At 45.5% G+C, this 18,717-nt stretch overlaps 2 protein-coding genes and 1 pseudogene across 18 annotated transcripts in view; 1 reads left to right on the top strand and 2 right to left on the bottom strand.

Moving 5' to 3' along the window:
- FER1L5 (fer-1 like family member 5) overlaps positions 1-18,717 on the top strand; it is a 336,005-nt gene that overhangs the window by 244,184 nt on the left and 73,104 nt on the right. The gene's annotated exons all lie outside the window — the stretch shown is intronic.
- KANSL3 (KAT8 regulatory NSL complex subunit 3) overlaps positions 1-18,717 on the bottom strand; it is an 80,954-nt gene that overhangs the window by 51,262 nt on the left and 10,975 nt on the right. For all 16 annotated transcript variants that reach the window (XR_014254184.1, XR_014254185.1, XR_014254186.1 and 13 more), the window contains exons 4-13: positions 15,145-15,235; positions 14,817-15,002; positions 5,647-5,778; positions 5,301-5,417; positions 4,972-5,073; positions 4,803-4,874; positions 3,549-3,623; positions 3,212-3,369; positions 749-812; positions 101-301 (exon numbers count right to left, since the gene is read on the bottom strand). Coding sequence is in view for 6 of the 16 variants with exons in the window: in XM_082427279.1 (XP_082283405.1) it covers positions 101-301; positions 749-812; positions 3,212-3,369; positions 3,549-3,623; positions 4,803-4,874; positions 4,972-5,073; positions 5,301-5,417; positions 5,647-5,778; positions 14,817-15,002; positions 15,145-15,235 (1,198 nt within the window). In the remaining 10 variants the exon portion in view is untranslated. The remainder of the gene's footprint in view (positions 1-100; positions 302-748; positions 813-3,211; positions 3,370-3,548; positions 3,624-4,802; positions 4,875-4,971; positions 5,074-5,300; positions 5,418-5,646; positions 5,779-14,816; positions 15,003-15,144; positions 15,236-18,717) is intronic.
- Positions 6,082-14,468, bottom strand: LOC309644022 (zinc finger protein ubi-d4 pseudogene; annotated as a pseudogene). The gene has a single exon. The product of its transcript is annotated as a zinc finger protein ubi-d4 pseudogene (transcript).

The raw sequence follows: 18,717 nt of genomic DNA, 5'->3' as shown, positions 1-18,717 counted from the left end.
CACAGGCCCACCAAGGCCAACAGGCATCCCCAGGAAGCGAAGGAACCAACTCTTCAGTCCCCATTCGCCAGCAAAAGCACTCCCTCCCTTTCCGCATTACCTCCGAGCCTGAGGGTGAGGCAGGTAGCTTGGCAGCTGGTGACGCAGGTCGACTGCCCCGCTCAGAGACCTCAAAGGCCAGGTCTCTGCGGGCCACGTCCCGGGGCTTCTTCTTCTTCTCAGCGTCCTGATCCCGAGGCTCAGAGCCCACGTGCCCCTCCGCGCGAGTGAGCACTCCAGTCAGGAAGTCCACGATCTCATCCTAGTGTGAAGAGGGGTCAAGGCCTCTGCGTCCATGTCTGGAGAACAGGAACCTCCCCGATAGTCCCGACTAAAATCGATTCACCTCAGCTCTAATGTCAGTGTGCCGGTCCCTCCTACCACACAAAGCCTGGCACAAACCCCAGCCTCAGCCAAGGACCAGCAGGAGCCTGCACCCTGCACCCGTGAGGCAGTACTCTGGGGTGGTCACGCTTTACCACTCCTCCAATGAACCCTTCCTCCCCTCATGCTCTGCTCATGTCTTAGATCGTTACTCTCCTTTCCCCCTCTCTTTTTCCCCCTTTTCTTTGCTTATGATTTAGGCCTAACAGAGGCCGCAGCGGATACCCATCCTCCTTAGTCAACAGGCTGCTGCCAACAAGACCGAGCCTAAAAGGTTACAGAAAGGCAAGCCTAGCTGAGAAAACCACATAAAGCTACAGTGTACCTGAATACATCTGTCCACCATGCTCTGAGTCAACCCTTCCGATTTCTTTTTTGCTTTGCTTATTCTAAGAGACAAAAAAGAGGAAATGTTTACTTTCCAAACATTCCACAGCACCATTTCTCTGCTGTGTTGGTTATTCTCTAGACCCAAGAAGGAAGACTATGTTAGCCCTCAGGCAGGTCTGCAACCTCTCTGAACCTCAGTTTCCACATCTGCAAAATGGGGAACCATAACACCTCACTCATGGAGTTAATGGGGATGACACAAAACAACATATGTAAAGAACCAAAGAATACATGGAAAGTACCCGGGATGGTACACTTCAGAAGCCCTATACCTATGGCTTCACAGGTAAACTCTATCTGATTGCTAAGACCTCATCTCGAGGCACCCCAACACAGACCCAAACCCTGAGATTACTGGGTGCTACTGAAATGCGATTAGCAGGAGGGAAGGCAAGGTGGCCACAGGTTAGTTCTAAAGGGATGACAGAAACTGACCACAGCTGGCTGCATTCTCCTCTTTGAAAGCCAGCCTTAAACCCCCTGGCTTCTGACTGGGGGTCTCAGCAGAGAGAGAAACAGGGCACCAAGTGACAGGATGAAGAACAACATCCTGAGCCTCCAAATTCTGAGACCCCAATTTACTGGTTGTAGGCCTCTGACCTTGTGTAACAATGCTCATTTTATGGATGAGGACAGAGTCCCAGAAGTTAAGTATTTTACCCAAGCTTCTTAGCAAGGGAGCCAAGACTAAATTGAGGTCTCCCAGTTCTCAGTCCAATGCTCTTGGCACCATGCAAATATGTCTCATAAGCAGCCTCACAACGTAACTCTCACTAAGGGTTATTTCCATTTCTCCCGCTCCCTCACCACGACTCAACACACACAGTCTATTCTCCTATAGATAAGAATGTCTGAATTAGCAAGAAAGATAATGTATTTACAAGCAAACACTGCCTTGAGCATCAAAGGATTAGAGTCTAGGTCCACAAGAAGCTGTCAAATGACAAAGGCCAGGAGGACTTCTCCAAAGCATCTCTGGGTAAGAAACTGACAAGAGAGGTGGGAATAGGTATTCGCTTTAAGCTCTCCAGTTAAAGCACACAAATGAAGTTAATATCTAAGACTGAGCACATAAAAAAGGAGACCAGTAAAGGATACAACCTCTTTTTCAGTACCTTTCATAAAAACATAATTAAAGACCCTACAGGCAGCCAGACTTGTAAGAATGGCCATCTCAATGACTAAAGGTGCCCTCCTAAAATCCTCTCCAGGGCTTCCCTGGTGGCACAGTGGTTAAGAATCCACCTGCCAACGCAGGGGACATGGGTTTGAGCCCTGGTCCAGGAAGATTTCACGTGCTGCGGAGCAACTAAGCCCTTGCGCCCCAACTACTGAGCCTGCGTTCTAGAGACCACGAGCCACAACTACTGAGCCCGTGCGCCTAGAGCCCGTGCTCTGCAACAAGAGAAGCCACCAGAATGAGAAGCCCGCGCACCTCAACGAAAAGTAGCCCCTGCTCGCCACAACTAGAGAAAGCCCACGTGCAGCAACGAAGACCCAACGCAGCCAAAAATAAAATAAATTTAAAAATAAATTTAAAATCCTCTCCAAACTTTGGCTGTTTATATTCCAAAATATATAAAAGGATGCTTAACACAAATAAAATCTATGTTCACATTCATCCTCAGTAAGGAACAAAACGTGAAGAAATGCCTACCCCAGTGAAAGCACAATGGCCAAGACTATAATTACAATATCTCAAAGTATTTTCTCCCCACAAGATGACTACTAACTACAAAGAGAAAAATAGTAACTTTACAGTAGAGAAACCTGGCAGATGCTTCCTTGATCAAAGTTAACATCGCCAGTAATAAGGCATATCAACACCATGTAGCCCCTGAGGGGTGCACTGAGGGCACATCAGCTCCATAGCATTCCTGCGAATAATGTGCACCCTCAACCTAATCATAAGATAATGTCAAAAACCTAAATTGAGGGACCACCTACAAAATAGAAGTCTTCAAAAGTGTCGAGGTCATGAAAGACAAAGACAGACTAAGGAACAGTACCAAATTAAGGAGACTGAGGAGACAGGCAACCAACAGCAATGTGTGATCTGGATTTGTTCCTGGACCAGAAAAGAACATTAGTGAGATAACTGATGAAATGTGAGTCTGTAGATAAGATAACAGTATCATATCCATGTTAATTTCCTGACTTCGATAATTACACTTTGGTTATGTAAGATGTTAACATTTGGGAAATCTGGGTGAACAGTATAGGGAATTTCTTGGTACTAATTTTGCAACTTTTTAGAAATCTGAATTAGTTTAAAAAAAAATTTTTTAAGTTTTTTAATGCCCTCTTTTCACTGAACCAGGTTAGCTATAATTACATCACCACCTGATAAGCATCTCTCCAACATGGCACTCTTGCAGCTCTGGGGGAACCTACCCACCTGAGATTATCATCAGCTCCCCCAACCACCACCAAGCTGTTCTCAGCCCGAATCTTCTCCCGGAAGTCCTCCATGGCTTCAGGGTGACACTGCAGGGAATTCTGACCAATGACAAAGAGGACTGGAGTCTTCATATCCAAGAGGGGATCATCCACATCCTAAAACAGATCCAGGTTTTACAGTCAGCCAGTGCATATTCACTGAGTACTGCCCTGGCAAGTACGCTCAAGAGAGTCAGCTGGGCAACTGCAGTCACTGAACAGCAGCTTGGGCGAGGCACGCACTCCCGTACTCTCACCTGCCAGTGACCCAGAAATCAGCCACACCCTGCGCTTACCCCTCTGGGGCCATCCACGGTAAGCAGAGGAAACCCAAGGCAGACAACTGCAGTGACGTATTCCATCACCGACACCTGGAAATAATGGCACGGTTTGTCTCAAGGTCAAATGACTTCACTGCAGCTACATCCTACCCAGAATCCAGGGGTGGCCCAGACCCACCAGCCAGTCCCACCTCCTCCCCCGCTGTCATGACATAACCCCTAGGTGCTCATAACTAGGTTAGGACATAACCCCTAGGTGCACCAGCCATAGCTGCAGCAGTAAGAGCAAAGAACACGAGACGTGCTGTTCTACCAGAAGCCACCGCCTAGAGAACTGGGGCCCTCAGTGGACCCCAGGGGAGGGCTGAACCATAGCATGGGAAGCTTAATACTTCCATCCTGGCAATTTGCGAGGCTAGAGTCCTCCCTTTTCCCTCCACTAATAGCAAACGCAATCAGGAGAACACAAATGTTGCTCTTTTCCCTTAAGTGAAGAAAATCTCTCCCTTTTGAACTTAATAGATAGCTCCCAGACACCCCAAATTTCTTAAGAGCAGTCGCTGACAGGGTACTGCCATCCTTGGGACCAGGGAGTACCGGGAGGTAGCCTTCTTCCTCTCACGCCCCTAGATGTGACTTACACTACATGAAGCAGCACAGACTTTGCTTACTTGATCCACTTGAGAATTGGGGCTTTGGACAGGTCGGAGGCACTTATACAAACTAATATACATGCAAGTGTATGTAAAATAATCAAGAAAAGGTTCTTTGATGCCTTGGAAAGGGAAAGAACAGGAACACAACATCAAATTACAGAGCTATTAAAATTTTTGCTGGCTACAATTATTGTTTTGTTTTGTTTTGTTTAGGTGGGAGAAAAGTACTTATGTCTAGGGGGAGAAAGAAAAAAATTTTTTCAGAGATACATGCTGAAATATATATATATAAACACAATGATACGATATTTGAGATTTTCTTCAAAATAATTGGAGGAGACCGAAAGTAGGCAGAGGTAAGATGAAAAAAGCTTGGCCATGAGCTGATCACTGGCAAAGCTGGGTGAGGGGCCCAAGGGGTTTATTATACTAGTCTATCCTCCCTTTCAATTTCTGCTTAAAATTTTCCACAATAAAGTTAAAAAGTAAAGTTTGTAGGCAAAGCATCCAGCACAGTGCTCTGGAACATTAAAAAGCGCTCAGCAGTCACTATCAGTAGTAGCAGCAGCAGTCTATCTAAGGACAACCTCCAAATAAGACGGGGATTACTTACGTGACAGGCCACCAAAGCTCCTGTATTCCAGCCAATCAAGATAATGGGTTTGTGGGGGAAATGGCTATGAATCTTTGTGGGAAGAGAAAGAAGACAGTAAGACTGGAGGCCACAGATTGGTGCAGAATGTTGGGTGTGCCACAGTGAACTGAAATAGGGACATTCTCACCTCCAGCACTTTGCTTCGCACTGCCCCAATCATGTGCTCCAGACACTGCAGAACTCCTACTCCACTACCATTGTTCAGCAGATGGGTGGCAACAGGGATGACCTAAAGGAAAGAGAGTGGCAGCCATGGCAGCAGAGCTAAGTTTCAAATCTCCTCTCGAGTCTGCTTAACCTACCTAAATCCCTTCAACCTTGGATAAGCACCACTGGCATTCTAGACAAAAAGAGATTTGGGGGATGCTCCACATTTAAGTTCATCCGTTTTGACCCCCTCTTCCTTTCTGTCTGCTCGATCCTCCCCATGAGGAGTTCCTCCTGCCCAGTACATACCTTGCCTAAGCAGGACAGCTGAGACTGCCAGAAGCGGTGGCGGCGCGAGGTGGGGAACACGGAGCTGGAGGGCCCGGATGGGGCAATGAGAATGAGAGGAGAGCCGGGGAGTTTGCTCTAAGGAGAAAGACCCCACCAGAGAGCCAGTGAGTGAGAGGTGCTCCTCCATGGAACCCCAATACCTTTCTTATCCCAACCAATGCTAATTTGCTCAGGAAACTACGTTAAGCACTACACCCAGCCAGTTATTAATGAAAGCAAGTTAAACAAGCCATTATCCTCTTGCCAAAGTTCTAAGACTGGATTCTAAAAGCAATTTCATGGGCCACAGTTAAGTCCAACTTACTGGTTTGTTATGAGAGAGCACTCCCACAGCAGGGTCCCAGGGCCTCTTCAGTAGGAGGGACAAGGCCTCAGCTCCAGCAGCCCCGGTCTTCGTGTTGGACGACACGAGCATCCGGTCAATCAAGGTAGGGATCTAGAAGCAAGGGAGGGCAAAGATGCTTCCAGCATGAAGTAGGAGACCCCACCACCAGGATTAGGTGGGAGGACACAGCCCCACTATGAGCCAAGGAAAGATTTCAACTACGCCTCTCAAACTTTCCTCACGAGAAAAGTACAAATAAGTGCATGGCTGAAAAATATGCCTCCCATCATATTAAAGATAAGTGGATACAATCCTCTGGAAACCAATCTGGTGACATGCATCAAGAGACTTAAACTTATTCTTATCCCTTTCTTAACAACCTGTATCAGAAATATACACACACACACACACACACGGCGGTGGGGGGGGAAGCAAAAGACAAATTCACTCTCAATAATAGTCAAAAAGTGGACACAACATAAAGGCACATACAAGGAAGTGGTTAAGCAAACTATCTACATAATTAGATATTATGGATTAATTTTAAATATTTAAAACAATTTGTAATAACATAGGGAAGTAATTTGCTAAAATGTTAAAGGTAAACAGAAAATATAAAAATTATCTCTACTCAGAAAAAATACTACAAGAAAATATGCCAAAATGTTAATAATGAACTTTATGGAGTTATGAATTTTTTTCTTTAGACATCTGTATTTTCTAAATTTCCTCAGTGAACACTAGTTGATTTTATAAATTAAAAACAAAACAAAACTCTGCACTTACTTCTAATATACTGCCTTCAAACTGTGGAGTGTTAAAAAAATATGTTATTGTGCCCCAAATAATATATCCTACTATACCGTGTATACACTTGACCCTTGAACAACACGGGGTTGAGTGCCAACCCCCCATGCAGTCGAAAATCTGTGTATAACTTTACAGTTGGCCCTCCATATCAGTGGTTCCACATTACACCATTACAATTCACCAAAAATGTGACCTCACAGATGTGTAAATATAGGTTTCAGACATGCTGATGCTTACACTGAGAAGAATTATCTGTGTGAATCCCATTCTACCCACAAGAGGTCAAAATGACCTAGGGGAAAGGAAAGATTTTTAACTGTTAGAGGTAGTTTTCAGAAAAATAAACTTTTTTTGAGAAACTGGAGAATAAAAACTACTACAGTGATGCAGGCTGTAAAAGTTCAGTCCATAGCTAACATCGTACTCAACAGTGAAAAACTGGAAGCTTTTCCTCTAAGATCAGGAACAAGACAAGGATGCCCACTCGCACCACTTGTATTCAGCATAGTATTGGAAGTCCAAGCTAGAACGATTAGGCAAGAAAAAGAAAGGAAAGGCATCCGAATTAGAAAGAAGTAAAACTGTCACTATTTGCAGATGACATCATATAATATAGAGCAAACCCTAGACTCCACCAAAAACAACCATTAGAATAAACGAATTCAGTGAAGGTGCAGGATACAAAATCAATATACAAAAATCTGCTGCATTTCTATACACTAATAGAGAAATCAAGAAAACTTTCTCGTTTACAACTGCATCAAAAAGAATAAAATACCTAGGATTAAATTTAACCAAGGAGGTGAAAAACATGTACACTGAAAACTATAAGACATTAATGAAAGAAACTAAGACACAAATAAATGGAAAGATATTTTGTGCTCACAGACTGGAAAAAGTAATATTGTTAAAATGTCCATACCACCCAAAGCAATCTACTGTACAAATTCAATGCAATCCTTATCAAAATTCCAGTGGCATTTTTCACAGAAATAGAACAAACAATCCTAAAATTTATATGGAAGCACAAAAGACCCTGAATAGCCAAAGCAATCTTGAGAACAAAGAATGAGGCTGGAGGCATTATTTTTTTTATTTTTATTTTTTCTTCTGTGTAAAAATGTTTATTTGTACTAATGCTTAAAATACAGGAACTAAAGAAAGAAAGAAAAAAAAAAAAAGACACCTCAACTCCAAAATGACAGTGAATTAGGGCCTGCCCACAGCCAAGGGGAAGGACACTCCAGGGTGTCCTGGCATGGACTGTCCCCGCCCCCCACACTACTTAATGTGTCACCGGGCAGAAAATTGAAGAATCAGGGTGCGAAGACCTTACCAGCTGCTAGTGAGTGTGCCAGGGAAGAAAGGGACGTCTATGTGGTTTCCCCACCACCCAGGAGCCAGGATACACAGAGCAGGAGGCAGAGGCTCCCAATTCAGTTAAGGGCAGGAGCTGAATGCCCAGGTCCAGGAAGAACAAAAAGGGGGTTTCAGAGGTAGGCTTTTTCATCGAGTTAAAAAACAGGCACATTATCCAACATCTCCCTGTGGCCCCCAAGCAGTTGGCCTGGCCCCCTAATGCTTCCCCTCTCCCCACAAAACCAAAGGGAATAAGGAGGGGAGGCAGAAGACAGGAAATAACAAGGGTGGGGAATGCTTCAGTCACTAGAGACCAGGGCCTGTGACAGTGAGCCAGACAAGCACAAGGAACAATCAGGTGAAGCTGCTACTCCCCGTGGCGTGGGGTGGTGGGAATGGGATAGAGCCAGGAGGGTGACCAAGAGCATCCTGGCTCAGGCAAAGGATCCTGGGTAGCAGGAACAGAGAGCCGCAGAGAGCCACTCTGGGGGAAGGAGGCTGTGAGGCTAAGCAGCACAGAGGGCACCGGAAGCTTCTTGCAAGCTTGCTCAGTTCTCACTCCCAACTGCTCTGGCAGAGGCCCCAGCCGGGCTCACCTCCAGGGGAAGGGGAAACCCTGGGGACCAGAGTGGAGGCAGAGCTGAGAGAAGTGAGCTGCTCTCCCACTCTTTCTCGGAGGACACGGTTTGAACCCTGTGAATACCAGGGCCGGGGCCCAAGGCAGACAGAGTGAATGCACTTCATGGAGAACAGTGAGAAGCTGGGCCCACAGGTATGCCTTGGGGCAGTGTGATGCTCCGTTCTCCCTGAGGGCCTGGGGCCAGAGGCGGTCAGAGCTGCCACCTCAGCTTGCTGCTGCCAAAGGCAGGTTGGCACGACCTCCCCGAGGTTCTCTGGACTTGTGAAAGAGATTAGGAAGGGAAGGTGGGTATGAAAAACAGGAGAGAAACAGCCCTAGATGTATGCGGGATCAGGGGTGGCCACATCAAGAGGAGTTCTGATTCTGGTAGATGGAAGCTTTCTCCTTCAGCAGGTCCAGACACAAGTGGCAGCTCCAACTTCCTTCAGGAGGCTCAGACATAGACGGGGTGAGACAATACATGTGGTAGCCACGATCGCAGTCATCACAGAAGAGCAGCTGGTCATCGTTCTCGGAGGTACCACAGATGTTGCAGCACTTGCACTCGATGCACTGCCAGCGGTAGGTCTTCACTGCTGCCATCATCACGGGGGTGAACTGGAGGCAGGACGGATGCCCTGAGTGGCCACAGTCAGAACAGGACACCAGCTCCTCGGGCTGTCCTGTCTTCTTGTTGATCTTGGAGTCCCCCAGGCAGAAGTCACAGTAGTTGTTGGGCAGGGCCAATCCATCGGGACCCTTCTTGGATTTCTGCTCCTCGGACCTCTGGGAAACCGGGGTGGGTGGCTGTGAGTCTTCCTTGTCCTCGCCCTCCTCCTCAGCCAAGTGGGAGTGGGCATACTGGTAACTGAGGCCTGGTCGGTTCTTGTAACGTTTTCCACAAATGTCACAGGCATAGGGTTTATCTCGATCCTCCAGGATGGAAGCATCCAGCTTCTTACGGGCACTGCCCACACCTTTACCCTTGGACTTCCCCTTGCCCCGACGCTTGGGAGTGTCTTCTTCATAGTCCTCATCATCGAAGGAAGTCATCTGGTTCTAGGATCCGCTTCCGTGCTCGACTGTTCGTCACAGGAAACTTGCCCAGGCTGTCATCATCAACTCGGGGATCTGGGGCGCCTCGCTTCTCCTGGGGGTCGGTGCGCAACAGAGCCTCTAAACTACGGCCGTCCTGAGAGATCAGCCCCTCCTTCTTCAGGGTCTGGTCTGTGTCTGGTTTAATAGATGGGAAAGAGAGTCTTGGATCCTCAGGAGGGTGGGCTCGCCGCTTTTCCCGCCAGCGCCGGGCAGGGTAGGAGTACAGCTGCCCAGAGGCCAATCCTGGACCCCGGTGTCGCTTTTCCATCCAGATATAACAGTTGCTCTGTGCTACTCCTGTCTGTGAGTCCAAGAAAGGCAGGCGCACGCTGCGCTCAGCACAGAGGCAGGCATTGTAATTGTGGCACTGCTCCATTGCGTCTTTGTAATACTGCTCCCCAAGGAGCTTCACTACATTTTCCACCACAGCCGCCATCTTCCTGGCTCCTTTCCCTCAGGCCGGGAGGTCCGAAGCCTGCAGCGCGCAGGCGCTGGGGCCGCACGGGGAACCGGCATTATGCTTCTTGATTTCAAACTATTTTACAAAGTTATACTAATCAAAACAGCAGGGCATTGGCATAAAAACAGAATCACAGATGAATGGAACAGAATAGACAGCCTAGAAATAAACCCATGCATATATGGTCAATTAATTTACAACAAAGGAGCCAAGAACATACAGTGGGGAAAGGACAGTCTCTTCAATAAATGGTGTTGGGAAAACTGGACAGCTACATGCAAAAGAATGAAACTGGACCACTATATTACATCATACACAAAAATTACTCAGAAAGGATTAAAGACCTGAATGAAGATCTGAAACCATAAAACTCCTAGAAGAAAACATAGGCAGTAAGCTCTTTGACATTAGTCTTGGCAATGATTTTTTGGATCTGACACCAAAAGTGAAGGCAGCAAAAGCAAAAATAAACAAGTGGGACTACAAACTAAAAAGCGTCTGCATAGCAAAGGAAAACATCAACAAAATGAAAAAGCAACCTACTGAATGGGAGAAAATATTTGCAAATCATGTGTCTGATAAGGGGTTAATACTCAAAACATATGAAGAACTCATGCAACGCAACATCAACAAAATAAACAATCTGATTAAAAAATGGGCAGATCTGAATAGACATTTTTCCAAAGAAGATATACAGATGACCAACAGGTACATGAAAAGATGCTCAACATTATTAATCATAAGGGAAATACAAGTCAAAACCAAAATGAGATATCATCTCACACCTGTTACAATGTCTATTATCAAAAAGACAAGCATTAACAAATTTTGGCAAGGATGTGGAGAAAAGGGAACCCCTGTGCACGCTGGTGAGAATGTAAATTGGTGCAGCTACTATGAAAAACAGTAAGGATGTTCCTCAAAAAATTAAAATTATAACTATCATATGATGAAGCAATTCGACTTCCGTGTATTTATCTGAAGAAAACAACACTAACTCAAAAAGATATATGTATCCCCATGTTCACTGCAGCATTATGTACAATAGGCAAGATATGGAAATAACCTAAGTGTCCACTGATGGATGAATGGATAAAGAAAATGTGGCATATATATATATATATATGCCACGTTTTCTACACACACACACACGAATATTATTCAGCCATAAAAAAGAAGGAAATCTTGCCATTTGCGAAAACATGGATGGACCCTGAGGGCACTGTGCTAAGTGAAGTTAAGTCAGACAGGGAAACATAAATATCATATGATCTCACTTGTATGTGGAATCTAAAGAAAAACAGAACAAACAAAACAGAAAACCAAACTCACAGGTACAAAGAACAGACTGGTGGTTGCCAGAGGGAGGGGGTGGAGGATAGTGAAATGGGTAAAAGGGATCAAAAAGTACAAAATAAATAAAGCCATGGAATGTAATGTACAGCATGGTGACTACAGTTAATAATACTGTATTCCAGATTTGAAAGTAGCTAAGAGAGTAGATCTTAAAAATTCTCATTGCAAGAAAAAAAAATGTTTGTAACTATGTGTGGTGACATATGCTAACTAGACTTATTGTGGTGATCATATAGCAATACATACAAATATCAAATCATTATACTGTATACTTGAAACTAATATAATGCTATATTGTCAATTATACTTCAATTAAAATAAAAAATGCAAAGATAGGACAAGAAGATAAGCTGTTCCCGGCAATGATAAGCAAGGACAGTGATCCTAATTTTGAAAGAGCAAGACTAAAAAGATTTCTGTACAAGAAATGAGGGGAGGGACTTCCCTGGTGGCGCAGTGCTTAAGAATCCGCCTGCCAATGCAGGGGACTCGGGTTCGAGCCCTGGTCTGGGAAGATCCCACGTGCCATGGAGCAACCAAGCCCGTGCACAACTACTGAAGCCCGCATGCCTAGAGCCCATGCTCCGCAACAAGAGAAGCCACCGCAATGAGAAGCCCGCGCACCGCAAGGAAGAGTAGTTCCTGCTCGCTGCAACTAGAGAAAGCCCACACAGCAACGAAGACCCAACGCAGCCAAAAATAAATAAATTAATTAATTAATTAATTTAAAAAAAAAAAGAAATGAGGGGAATATAACCATGAGACTTTCTCAGTTTAATTCAGGAAACAAATGTTTACACAACACTGCTGTTACAAGACACCAGCCTACTGCCTACTGCAAAGGAATTTAATCTACAAGGGTTAATGAAGACAAGCACACAAACCACAAAAGAGATGGGGCTGGTAAGTGCCATAAAGAAAAATAAGCCTCACACTATGATTCAAACCATCTAACAGAAAAGAGGGAAGCGAGCGGGCAATTTTCATCTGAAGATGCATGTGAAGTGAGATGCACTCTGAAGAATTCTGACAGAAGATGAGGAAAAGCTTTCTAATCAGAGACACCAGATATAAGCAAGAAAGAACAGGGTTTATTCTAGGCATAGATGGCCTGAAGTCGAGAATTCGAGTAAGGAAGTAGGAGGATGTAAGGCTAGTAGCAAAGGCTAGGGCCCAACTGCAAAGGATCTTCACCCTAAACTGGCCATTTCTTGTAACTTACTTTGTCACTGTGAGCCACTCAACACCTTGAGGTAGAGGATCTGACTGAATTAGACTTTAAAAGCTTTTAGCTGGCAGTAATAAGAGTACACCTCTCAAATGACAAAGCCTTGAAACTCACTTTCTGTAAATAAGAATACTTAGAAATAATTAATCAATAACCAACTTGTCTGCTTGGAGCCAGGCAGACCAAGCATCCCTGGTCTCTCCAGCACTGCATCTCTCTCAGCAGACATAGGGTCTATACCTTCTCTGCTCCCCTTACAATAGGTCTGGTGGTGAAAGTAGCTGGGCCAAGAGCATGATCCCATCCACCTGCATTCTCATCCAGCAGGAACATTAGAAGTTGTGGGAAACAACCTAAGTATTTGTCGTGAATCTGAGAGTCGTGGGAAAATAAGAGCCTGAAGGGAGAGGAACCACTGAGAGCAGCGCCTCAAGCAGACAGCGGCTCACAGTCTGGGACCCTGCTGACTATGTGTCCTCTGCCATTCCAGCCAGCCCACACCATGACCTAGAAGCAGGGCCGGGCAGCGTGCACTGGGCACACCTGTGGAGTCCGCCAGTGGTCCGTCATGCTCAGTGAACCTGAACACCACTTACACCACTTCATTCACTTGGGAACATCCAGACAGTGACTTCAGTGGGGGAGCAGGGCCAACTTCTTTACGAGGGAATTGACCTCCAAGGCATACTGGCCATGCAATGTAAGGCAGAGAAGTGGGCTCTGGGCACTACTAATACTCATCTCCTAGGGGATATTCAGCAATGCCGTAATCCTCCCATAGGTGGAATGCTGTGGAGTACATTCAAAATGCCTGAAATACTCACAAGCCACTGTTCTCGGCCAGGGGCCTGTCTTGGCTCCACACCCACCCTGTGCCCATGCCTGCCCACTATTCACCTCCTGGGCCAGGGTCTCCACTGCAGAGGAGCAGCACAGGGGGAAGTCTGGGACTATCTTTTCTCCTGTCTCTTTCACCACTAGAAAATAAGCTCCATCAGAGTAGACAGCATTTCTGTCTTGCTCATCCCAGCGCCTGGCACATTACAGGCACAAAATAGTTGAATATATAATTTAATGTCAAATATCCTACCACGCATTTCATTAACGCATCTGGTCCTGAGTTTTGTTTTATTTCCACACTAAACCAGTCTTCTTTTGCTTTCAAACAAACTCAGCAACCTTCAAGTAACAAACAGGTAGGAAACAATAAGTCTGGAAATTGGGGGAATATGGCTGGGGAAAGCTGTTGGCCAGGTAAATTATAGCAACAAAACAGGCCAAAAAAAAAACAAAAACAAAAACAGGCCAGCTTCCTGCAAAGTAGAAGAAAACCACTTAAAAAAAAAAGTCAAGAACTGAATTAATCCAAGTTGCCTGAGGCCATTCTGTATTGGAGCAAAACACTCTAAAAATGATGGTACCACTTATAAATCATTAACAGTTACTGTGGGTTTCCTATGTTCCAAACATTGTGCCAAGCATTCTATCTCAATTAATGAATTTTCACAAAAATCCTACATAGGTATTAGTATCAGCCATTTTTTTAGAGATAAGGAAATTGAGACACTAATCCAAGATTACACAGCTAATTAGTAATCAAGAAGAGGTCAGCCAGGCAGTCTGCCCCCAGAACCTGTACTCCAATCACACCGAACACAGGCCAGTGCAATAACTGCAACCAAAATAAACTGCAATCATGAAGAAAAACAGTTTAACTTTGTGCAGTACTGTCTAAGTAAGAAAGCAGGGAAAGCTAACGATACGCTTTATAAAGAGTGATTAAAGTGAAAGTGTTGCTACCGAAGGCTCATCATGATGAGGAGAGACCAAGGCATCACATCAGGGCGCTCCCTGCTCCGGAACACCTCCCCGTGCCCACCCCGACACTCTCAGCACCACGGGTCTGCTTCCTGCCCCCCTCTCAACACCCCTCCCTGGTAAACCCCTCATCTTCTCCTTTCTCACCTCACCTCAAACCACAAGCTGCAGGGCTGTAGAGGCTAAACATGTTCTCTGGTTTGGAGACAGGAGGGCTAGAGACATTTACGCCAGGTGAAAACACGAAATGATACCATGTCTCCTATTTCTGATAACAAACCCGTTAGCTTCAGTCATGCCTTCCAGGCTGACCAGGCAATGACCTCGCCCAGCCCCACTTCTTGAACCCACAGCGGAGGCTGGCTACCCCAGGACAGGGCAGACACCAATCACAGCCTCACCTTCCCTTTCAGTGTCTGCAAAGCATCCAGGTAGGCGGCCAGCATGGGCAGACTCAAGGTCTCCACCAGGGTGGTGTGCAGCCACTGGACCAGCTTGGTGTCCCAGCTCACACTCGCCAGAGCTTGCCGCACTCTCCTCGCACACTTGTCCACGGCAACACGGCGCAGCACTGGCTCGTTACAAGCCTGAAAGGTGTAAGTGGGGGGACAAAGTATGAGGGCCACCTCGTTAGCAACGTGGGGTGGGGGGGGAGCGGGGTGAGGTCAGCTAGCCCGTGAGGCCCGAACTAGTGGGGAGCCCACAGTGGGCAGGCTTCTAGAGTCTTACCCCTTCGTTGGCCAAGCGGGCAAGCCGATCAGACTGCAGGGCTTTGAGGATCTTGTTGAATAGCTTGTTCTGGGCCATTGTCCAGCCAGTCCTAAAAGAGAAACTCTGAGGAATTAAAGTCAAACCCTGGGGATGCTCGCCATGCATATACACTGTACAAAGAAGATTATGTCATGTTTTTTGTTCCCACTATGAAGCAGTATAACTCAAAGTAGCTTAGAATGAAGCTAAAGCACAACACCCAGACTCTGGTCCCAATCCTGCCAATGAATCACCTCAACATATACTTGTATTAACATACACGCGACAAGTCAAAACCAGTCACAAACAGAGTCTTTTTGGTGCTAGCAAAGGTAATTAATTACCTAGTGGCTAATATAATCCATTAGTAAACAAAAGCATGGCACCATTGCACAGACATATTTGAATTTCACAAGTTTAATATTTCACACAAAAAGGGAGACAGGATGAGAAAGCATTTTAATGTACTAAAACCTCAGACTAAGATAAGAGGCCTATTTAAATCAGCTTTAGGAACAAAAACATAACAAATGAAGTGGCTATTCTCCCACTCCTTAATAATCCACCCCTCCCTAACCTTTCTCCCTTTTCCATTTTTTCCCCTGTATATCACACAATTAACAAATTTACTTTTGAATGGTCTGTTCCATATAAGTTAACTCTGTATCATCCCTGCGTATGACCCTGGCAGACACACTTTTACCTTGCTTATGGAAGGCGTTGTGGTTCCTCCTCCAGCTCAGCTGTAAACTCCCTGCAATTAGAAACCTGTCCTACTGCTCCTGTCCCCACCTAATGACACACAGCACAGCAGTGTGGAGCTGACTAAAGCCCCCCTCCACCCCACTCCTGGCCATCTTAATTACTCTGATACTCCAACTCTGGCCAGTAATCTTCCTAAAGATACTAAGAGAAAGGTAACAGAAGATGCCCAATTGTTTACCAACTCTCCCTGCCATAAAAATAAACTGGTGATTAAATCTCCTTTAAAAAATTTTAGGTGGATGCCAGACCCAAATGAGAACCTGGAATGAGATCAAGGTAGCACTCCAAATCAGTAGGGATAAAGTAAATAGGGCTGTGACAACCACTAGCCAATTGGAAAAAGAAAATCTGGATTCCTACACATCACTCTTTATACCAAAATAAATTTCAAGTGGAATAAAAAGTTATATAAAAATAAAGTGACCAAAGTACTAGGAAAAAACAGTAATTAAAAAAATCTATCAGGCTTCCCTGGTGGCGCAGTGGTTGAGAATCTGCCTGCCAATGCAGGGGACACGGGTTTGAGCCCTGGTCTGGTAAGACCCACATGCCGCGGAGCAACTAGGCCCGTGAGCCACAGTTACTGAGTCTGCGTGTCTGGAGCCTGTGCTCCGCAACGAGAGGCCACAATAGTGAGAGGCCCGCACGCCGCGATGAAGAGTGGCCCCCGCTTGCCGCAACTAGAGAAAGCCCTCGCACAGAAACGACGACCCAACACAGCCAAAAATATAAATTAATTAATTAATTAATTAAAAAAAATCTATCTACCTATCTAATCTATATCTTAGAATGAGTAAAACTTTCTAAGTATGACCTAAAACCTAGAAGCCATAAAAAGAAGAAAGATAAATGTAACTACATAAAAATTTCAAATTTCTGTAAAGGAAAAAATAAAGTATCATAAATGAAGTCAAAACACAATGAAAAAATAACTACCGTTTCATTAAAATAGAAAAAGCCTCTAGAAAACTATTAAGAAAAAGACAAAACACTCAAAACAAAAACAATGGGCAAAGAACATGAAAACGCAGTTCATGAAAAGGCAGTCAACCCCCTTGGGCCTTCCCTGGTGGTCCAGTGGTTAAGAATCCGCCTTCCAATGCAGGGGATGTGGGTTCGATCCCTGGTTGGGGAAATAAGATCCCACATGCCATGGGGCAACTAAGCCTGTGCTCTAGAGCCTGCGCGCCACCAACTACAGAACCCGCACGTTGCAACTACTGAGCCCACACGCTCTAGAGCCTGTGTGCCACAACTAGAGAGAAGCCCACACACCACAACGAAGAACCTGGTGCTGCAACTAAGACCCGATGCCAAATAAATAAATAAATAAATATTTAAAAATAAATAAATAAATAAATGTAGGGACTTCCCTGGTGGCGCAGTGGTTAAGAATCCGCCTGCCAACGCAGGGGACACGGGTTCGAGCCCTGGTCTGGGAAGATCCCATATGCCGTGGAGCAACTAGGCCCGTGCACCACAACTACTGAAGCCCGCGCACCTAGAGCCCGTGCTCCGCAACAAAGAGAAGCCACCGCAATGAGAAGCCCAGGCACTGCAACGAAGAGTAGTCCCCGCTCGCCGCAACCAGAGAAAGCCCACGCGTAGCAGCAAAGACCCAATGCAGCCAAAAATAAAATAAATTAATTTTTAAAAAAATGAAGTCATAAGAAGTTCAGTAGTACTCTGTTGTGAGGGTGTAAGAAAATAGATCCTTCCAAACTTTGTTGATGGAAATATAAATTAGTACCACCTTCTGGAAAACCAGTTTTGGAAAAAAATTAAGCAAAAACCTAAATCAGATCATGTCACTCTGCTCAAACCCTTCAATGGCCCCATTTCAATCAGCTGAAAGCCCAAGTCCTTGCAATGGGCTGTCTGGAACCCCCCTGCCTCTCCAACCTCATCCACGTGACTGTCTCCAACTTACTGTGCTTCCCCACACTGCCCCCTCCCCTTATTTCCCCCATGCACACCCTGCATGCTCCCACAGCACAGACGGGGCCCTAACCATCCACTCCCCTTAACCTGAAACAATGGCTCCCTCTCCAATCTCCAGGTTCTTGTTCAAATGTCACCTACTGAGGCTTTCCCTGACTCACCTATACTTAAAACTGCCGACACCTCACTCCCACCCTGGGATTCCCTATCCCCCCTTCCAGCCATACCACGACCTCACATTCTATCCATTTTATTTGTTTGGTTTGTCTTCCTCTGCTAGAATGTAAAGGCCAAGATGGCAGAGATTTTTATCCATTTTAAGTGCTATATCCCCAGCACATAAAGCAGTGTCTGACACAGAGTAGGGACTTGAACATCTGCTGAATAAAGAAACGGGTGAACTGTATGCATACTACGTTCTAAATCCTGTAAATAGTGCAGTACAAATTCAAACCCTCTCACTCCCTACCACAGAAGCGCCTGGGTCCTGAGCAGCAGAGGAACACGGATACACCATGTGAGCCAACTGTAAATTGAGACCTTCGCTATAGCAGGGTGCCTGAACCGCAAGGAAGTTGCCTCAAACAACTTCAGCAATCTCCATTTCTCTTACTTTATGACAGACTAGCATCCTTCCCATCATAACCCACCAACCAGACACTCTCTTTTCTACAAGTCATCTCTCTAACACCAACAACATGGCCCAGTAAACATGCAGATGGAAGGCAAATTACCCTTTGTTATGCACATTGCACAGTTATCCCACTATCCTTTCCTTCTGTAAAGTAAAATCTCCACCTACCACGTCTCCAGTCTGACAACTTACCACAGTTACACAGTCCAGGA

This window comes from Balaenoptera physalus, assembly GCF_965194825.1.
Source record: "Balaenoptera physalus genome assembly, chromosome: 15".
In the NCBI taxonomy this organism is placed as follows: Eukaryota; Metazoa; Chordata; class Mammalia; order Artiodactyla; family Balaenopteridae; genus Balaenoptera; species Balaenoptera physalus.
The sequence above is the reverse complement of the archived record's forward strand: the minus strand, read 5'-3'. Positions and strand labels throughout refer to the sequence as shown.